Source organism: Helianthus annuus, chromosome 15 (genome assembly GCF_002127325.2).
Source record: "Helianthus annuus cultivar XRQ/B chromosome 15, HanXRQr2.0-SUNRISE, whole genome shotgun sequence".
Taxonomy (NCBI): Eukaryota; Viridiplantae; Streptophyta; class Magnoliopsida; order Asterales; family Asteraceae; genus Helianthus; species Helianthus annuus.
Window position 1 is genome coordinate 84,031,378 of NC_035447.2, and position 8,037 is coordinate 84,039,414.

The 8,037-nt window shown below is 42.4% G+C and overlaps 1 protein-coding gene across 1 annotated transcript; it reads left to right on the forward strand.

Annotated features, from left to right (window-relative positions):
• Nucleotides 1–1,252: 1,252 nt before the first annotated feature.
• On the forward strand, nt 1,253–1,990 carry LOC118487483 (probable WRKY transcription factor protein 1). The gene is made up of 2 exons (XM_035984366.1): nt 1,253–1,826; nt 1,902–1,990. The coding sequence occupies exons 1-2, from the start codon at nt 1,253–1,255 to the stop codon at nt 1,988–1,990; spliced, it is 663 nt and encodes a 220-aa protein (XP_035840259.1).
• Nucleotides 1,991–8,037: the final 6,047 nt, after the last annotated feature.

Genomic DNA, 8,037 nt, shown 5'->3' on the forward strand with positions numbered 1-8,037 from the left:
ACCTCAGTGTTTCCCCGTTGGAAGTTTCGCCGCCCCAAAGGATAGTTTAGACTGTTGTTGGAATGTGAATGATATGAATGATTCTTGTGACGAAACCCTATTAATGTCTGTAAATGATATGAACACCGACTGTTAAGATACATACATGAGTAGTACATGTAACTGTTAACACCGTTGTGAAACTTACATGAGAATCGTGGAGTCGTATGAACTTGAATACCAGTTGCTTGAAATCACACCATGATTACAACTTATACGTGTACCATGTGAACATAAATTGATTACGTATACATGAATATCATAGGCTTGATTGATTAACTTTGAACAAGTAACTAATCATACCGAGCAAACCAAGGTGAGTTCACTGCTCTTTTTCCAAGCATGTGTCCCGGGGAGGGACATCTGGTAATCGTTCCGGGGAGGAACGTCGGGTTATTGGGATGTTGGTTATTACACTCATTTCTATCATTAAGACCCCTTACATCTACCGATTAGTTACCGGGGAGGCAACGAGGTTATTAGTTGATAGCGCTATTAGGTTTGACACCCTCACACCGTACCGGGGAGGACGGGCGTGAACTAATTACCTTAACCACTTGACCAATGTTTTGATAGAGATAGTGGGGTTTGGGCAAATAAATCTAGCTGCCATCTGCTGTAATCGAGTTAATAACCACATCAAATCAAATCAATGAATTGTCTTACACTCATATCCGGTAACTAAAACGTATTAACAAACTTTGAACTCACCAGCATCGTCTGACACACTTGTCTGCTTGCTTGCAGGTCGTTAGATTCTTGATATGGACTTGCTATCTGGGAGTGCTGGAGTGGTCATGGGTCGAGACTCTTGGATACTTGCTTCGTTGATTATGAACTCATGTTTTGAAACAATTGATTTACAGTTTACATTATGCTTCCGCTGGATATTTACTTTGGTGTAAGTTATGACTTGGATTTATATTTGAAATGAATGGAATGTTTTATTTAAATACTAAGCGTAGTTCAATGTGATTGGTGGCTTGGATCCTGGTACGTCACACGTCCCGCGGTGATTCCGCATGTGGTATTTTGGCGGTGTGACTGTTTGGTATCAGAGCCACTGGTTATAGTGAACTAGGTTTTAAAACGTTTTTATAAAGCCAGACTATAACCGAAGAACTTCGAAAAATCAACTATGACACTTAGCTCCAGATTGCAAGGTTCGTTTTCTGTTTACTTTATGCATTACTTGCTTAGTAGTTACACGCACATGACTTGCATGAAACAACATAATACCCGTGGAAACGGAAATGGAACGATGCTGACAAAGCAACCAGTGCCAGGCAAATCTCAGAAAAGGCCTGACAACAGTAATACCCGTAGTTTCAGTCAGTCGTCCTCAGTTAAACAAGGCCAGGGCAGCAATCAGAATCAAGGCTCCTACGTTGGAAAGAAGCCACAGTGCAACAAGTGTGGTAATAATCATTATGGACAGTATGTCCGGACTTGCCGTAGGTGCGAAAAGGTGGGCCATGAGGCCAAAGACTGTAGAGCCCCGCAGCCTAAGCAGCAGCAGCAAAATCAGCAGCATCAGCGACAGCAAAGGCAACAACCCCATCAGAACCAGGGCTTTAAGAAGGGGTGTTTCCAGTGTGGGGATGAGGGCCACATTAAGCGGGACTGCCCTCAGTTGAATCTGAATGTTAACGACAACAACAACCGTCAGAACAACAACAACAATGCCGGGAACAACAACACTGGCAACAATGGGGGCAATGGTGCTCGTGGTAGGGTATTTACGATCGGTGCTGGTGATGCTAGGAACGACGACAATGTCGTGACTGGTACGTTTTCTGTGAACAAACTCTTTGCTTCTGTATTATTTGATTCTGGTGCTGATTGGAGTTATGTGTCCCTAGAGTTCAGTCAGCGATTAGGGTTAACCCCAACGCCTTTAGAAGTTAAGCACGTAGTAGAATTAGCGAATGGCAAAACGATTGAAGCTTAACATGTCCTTTTTGGGTGTAAACTAGATCTTGTGGGTCAAGTGTTTGATATTGACCTCCTTCCTGTTACCCTCGGTAGTTTTGATATAGTGGTTGGTATGGACTGGTTATCCAAACATCAAGCTGAGATTCTATGCAAGGAGAAGATCGTACGTATTCCTCTCCCCAGTGGAGAGTCATTATCGGGATAAGGGCATCGTAGTGGGACGATGGTTGGTATTATCTCAGTTATGCAAGCGCAGAAATGTCTACGAAAGGGGTATCCTGCTATTCTAGCACTTGTTACTGATACTCCATTAGAAGAAAGAAAGCTTGAACACCTGCCAGTTGTTCGTGAATTTCCTGATGTATTTCCTGAGGAACTGCCTGGTTTACCCCCTCAACGTCAAGTAGAATTTCAGATCGATCTTGCACCAGGAGCGGCTCCAATTGCTCGTGCTCCTTATCGTCTTGCACCTGGAGAGTTGCAAGAGTTATCTAATCAACTTCAAGAACTGTTGGATAGGGGTTTTATCCGACCTAGTTCTTCGCCTTGGGGAGCCCCAGTTCTGTTTGTGAAGAAGAAAGACGGGTCCTTTCGCATGTGTATTGATTATCGGGAACTCAACAAGGTGACAGTTAAGAATCGTTATCCTCTATCACGTATCGACGACCTATTTGACCAGTTGCAAGGGTTAAGTTTTTACTTGAAGATCGACTTAAGATCGGGCTATCATCAGATAAGAGTCCGAGAGGAGGATGTTCCTAAAACGTCTTTTCGAACGTGGTATGGCCATTATGAGTTTTTAGTTATGCCGTTTGGGTTGACGAACTCGCCAACGGTCTTCATGGACCTCATGAACCGTGTATGCAAACCGTATCTCGACGATTTTTTTATAGTATTCATCGACGACATTTTGATCTACTCGAGGAACAAGGAAGATCACGAGCGACACCTGCGTCTTATTTTGGAACTCCTGAGGAAGGAGCAACTCTATGCGAAGTTTTCCAAGTGTGACTTCTGGATTCGAGAGGTACACTTCCTTGGCCACATTGTTAATAAATCGGGGATTCACGTGGATCCTGCTAAGATTGATGCTACCAGGAATTGGGCGGCACCAAAGAATCCTTCGGAGGTGCGACAATTTCTTGGTCTCGCTAGGTACTATGGAAGATTTATCAAGGATTTCTCGAAGATCTCTCAACCTCTTACCTCGTTGACACAGAAAGGCGTGGTGTATTCTTGGGGAACAAAGTAGGAGGATGCTTTCCAACTTTTGAAACAGAAACTCTGCAGTGCGCCGATTTTATCTCTACCAGAAGGAACGGAAGATTTTGTGGTATATTGTGATGCTTCCATTCAGGGTCTTGGTTGCGTGTTGATGTAACGCGAGAAGGTGATAGCCTACGCCTCGCGACAATTGAAGGTTCACGAGAGGAATTATACGACACACGACTTAGAGTTGGGAGCCGTGGTATTTGCACTCAAAATCTGGAGGCATTACCTGTACGGTACTAAATGCACTATTTATACCGACCACAGGAGCCTTCAGCATATCTTCGACCAGAAGGATTTGAATATGCGGCAGCGTCGCTGGGTAGAACTTTTAAACGGTTATGATTGTGCAATTAAGTATCATCCGGGTAAGGCCAACGTTGTAGCTGACGCTCTCAGTCGAAAGGAATCGAAACCCAAACGTATTCGCGCCTTACAGCTTACCATACATTCTAACCTACCTGACCAGATCCGTTCGGCTCAGACCGAAGCGTTGAAGGAAGAAAACTATGAAGCTGAGTATTTACGGGGCATGGAGAAACGACTCGAGAAGAGATCAGATGGCATCTACTATTTTATGGAACGGATATGGATTCCGTTGTTTGGCAACCTTAGAGATCTTGTGATGGATGAAGCGCACAAGTCTCGATACTCTGTTCACCCAGGTTCGGATAAGATGTATCAGGATCTCAAAGTCATGTATTGGTGGCCGAAGATGAAAGCTCACATTGCGACTTATGTGAGTAAATGTTTGACCTGCTCGAAGGTTAAAGTGGAATATCAGAAACTGTCTGGATTGCTGCAACAACCAGAAATACCCATGTGGAAATGGGAGCAAATCGCAATGGACTTTGTCACTGGGCTACCTAGAACTCAAAACGGGAACGACACAATTTGGGTGATCGTTGACCGTCTTACGAAGTCAGCGCACTTTCTAGCAATCAAGGAAACAGATAAATTCTCACAATTAGCTGCTGTTTACCTCAAGGAGGTGGTTTCTAGGCACGGGGTGCCAACTTCTATTATCTCTGACCGTGAACCACTTTTCATTTCGGATTTGTGGCAGTCGATGCACAAATCGTTCGGCTCGCGTCTCGACATGAATACTGCTTATCACCCACAGACGGATGGTCAAAGTGAGCTAACCATCCAGACACTTGAAGACATGTTGCGGGCGTGTGTGATTGATTTTGGCAAGGGTTGGGAGAAACACTTGCCATTGATAGAGTTTTCTTACAACAATAGCTACCATACCAGTATTCAGGCAGCTCCATTCGAAGCATTGTATGGACGGAAATGTCGTTCACCTCTCTGTTGGGCTGAGGTGGGTGACAGCCAGGTCACAGGCCCAGAACTTGTTCTTGAAACTTCTGAAAAGATTGTGCAGATCAGGAACCGTATGGCAGCAGCGCACGACCGTCAGAAAAGCTACACTGACAAGCATAAGAATCCTTTGGAATTCGAAGTTGGTGATCGTGTTATGTTGAAGGTCTCACCCTGGAAGGGTGTGGTGCGTTTTGGAAAACGCGACAAGCTTAACCCTCGTTATGTTGGGCCATTTAAAATTCTGGAGCGAATTGGTAAAGTGGCCTACAAGTTGGAGTTACCTGCTGAGTTAGGTAACGTCCATGATGTGTTCCGTGTGTCGCAATTAAAGAAGTGATTGTCTGATGAAACACTGGTGGTACCATTTCAAGAGCTGAAGATCGACGACAAGTTGTAGTTTGTCAAAGAACCAATAGAAATTATGGACCGTGAGGTCAAGGTCCGTAAGCACAGCCGTATTCCAATCGTGATAGTTCGTCGGAACTCTAGACGTGGACCGGAGTTCACATGGGAACGCGAGGATCAGTTGAAGCTCAAGTACCCACATTTATTCCCAGATGACAAGTCCAAGTCTGGCAAACCTAAGTCTGGCACAACTAGTGAATTTCGGGACGAAATTCCCATTCAAGTTGGGGATGATGTGGCACTTGGAGAAAAGTCACAGTCATCCTGATTTAACATCGTACTGTTTTGGTGTGCTTATCAAATTTCGGGATGAAATTTCTTTCACGTTGGGGATGATGTGACAACCCAAGATTTCATGTATGTATTACTCCAAGATTTCATGTTTGTATTACTCGTTTCGTAATTTCTGTTTTGATTAAATGTTCTATGTTATGTAATGAACAATTGGATGAAGGATTGGAGTCTTGATAGTTAGTGAACTTATTCGTGAAATGGTGTGATGTTACTGATTAATGTAGGATTATGAAAAACCTATTAACTTAGCACACTCCCATCCTCAGACCCGACGAAAGTGGACTTTCGTCGCACACCTTTATGCTCGACGAAACATGTGTTTCGTCTGGGTTGTCTTTCGCCGTGAAGGGTTTCGGCCCAAATGAGGCCCAAACATGTTCCAATTATATTTATACGTAGGGTGTCAGTTAGCAAACCCTAGAATCTTTCTAAATCTATCGACGGCAGCAAACCCTCTCGAAGCATATCATCTTCTTGGTCTAATTACCCTAGCTATTGTATCAAGGTGAGTGTTTTGTTTGTTCATTGGACCTATATCCGATACGTCGATGTGTGTTGCAATGATTATGTGTGAATACGTTTGATCTTATGTGCGTAATGTTCATCGTATTATAACCGTGTTATGTAGTTAGGGCAGTTTAATGGAATCTTGAATGTTCTTGTGCTTCCTTATGATTATTGTTTGGTTAGAATGATGAGCAGATGATTGATTGAAAAACTGTTATAATGATCATGATCATATGAGTATGCGAATTGTTAAGACACTTGTTGCATGATTAATTGGGAACTGTATGATCGATGATTATGGTGAAACGGTTGTTGACGATTAGGGTTTCTGTGTGTGTGTATGATTAACTGTTACATTTGACGACGGGAGTCCCACCCCCACGAAACACTCGTGTCGACGAAACACTCTAGACTTTCGTCACTCATCATGTTGACGAAACACCTCAGTGTTTCCCCGTTGGAAGTTTCGCCACCCCAAAGGATAGTTTAGACTGTTGTTGGAATGTGAATGATATGAATGATTCTTGTGACGAAACCCTATTAGTGTCTGTAAATGATATGAACATTGACTGTTAAGATACATACATGTGTAGTACATGTAACTGTTAACACCGTTGTGAAACTTACATGAGAATCGTGGAGTCGTATGAACTTGAATAACTGTTGCTTGAAAGCACACCATGATTACAACTTATACGTGTACCATGTGAACACAAACTGATTACGTATACATGAATATCATAGGTTTGATTGATTAACTGTGAATAAGTAACTAATAATACCGAGCAAACCAAGGTGAGTTCACTGCTCTTTTTCCAAGCATGCATCCCGGGGAGAGACATCTGGTAATCGTTCCGGGGAAGAACGTCGGGTTATTGGGATGTTGGTTAATACACTCATTTCTATCATTAAGACCCCTTACATCTACCGATTAGTTGTCGGGGAGGCAACGAGGTTATTAGTTGATAGCGCTATTAGGTTTGGCACCCTCACACCGTACCGGGGAGGACGGGTGTGAACTAATTACCTTAACCACTTGACCAATGTTTTGATAGTGACATTGGGGTTTGGGCAAGTAAATCTAGCCGCCATCTACGGTAATCGAGTTAATAACAACATCAAATCAAATCATTGAATTGTCTTACACTCATATCTGGTAACTAAAACGTATTAACAAACTTTGAACTCACCAGTGTCGTCTGACACACTTGTCAGCATGCTTGCAGATCGTTAGATTCTTGATACGGACTTGCTATCTGGGAGTGCTGGAGTGGTCATTGGTCGAGACTCTTGGATACTTGCTTCATTGATTATGAACTCATGTTTTGAAACAATTGATTTACAGTTTACATTATGCTTCCGCTAGATATTTACTTTGGTTTAACTTATGACTTGGATTTATATTTGAAATGAATTGAATGTTTTATTTAAATACTAAACGTAGTTCAATGTGATTGGTGGCTTGGATCCTGATACGTCACACGTCCCGCGGTAATTCCGCATATGGTATTTTGGGGGTGTGACACACTAAGCACATAATATACGTTCACAATCAGAATTTGTTAATACTTACCTATGCTTGATGAACCTTTGATTTCATGAGTTTCTTTCTATATTCGTTGACATCTTAAAGTCAACCTGTCCCATGTTAAATGAAAGCCAAATACATACTACAACATATAGTCAAAATAACTTATTAACTCCTCAACTCATATCGATTACACCCATATAAGTTACTTGACTCGTTTACCATCAGTTCGTCATTAACATTAAGGATTAAACCCCTTTTTCCTTGATTTATCACCTATAGACTCATTTGGTGACTACTTTCAACAAAGCTTGCCCGTTTAAAGGTCTTAGCACCCAGTCTTAATTTTAATCACATTATACGTAAAGTCTAAGTGTTGTTACATAACTTGATTAGCATGGAAATCCTCAATTTCACCCATTCGTAGGGATGGCAAAAAAGTCTAAGCCCGATGGGTATACCCGAAACCCGAAACATACGGGCCGGGTATACCTGAAGCCCAATGGGTATGGGCCGGGTATGAGCTTAAAAAAAGAAAAAAATTGGGTACGGGTATGGGATTTAGTGATACCCGCCCGATACCCGGCTCATTTACCCGAATAATACCCGAAAGTATCATATTATAGATTTCCATATATATAAACTTGAGAAAAATGCTCGGATAGTCACTGGGGTTTGCCCATTTTTCACCTTTAGTCCCTAACTTTCTAAAATTACAAGAATAGTCCCCAAGT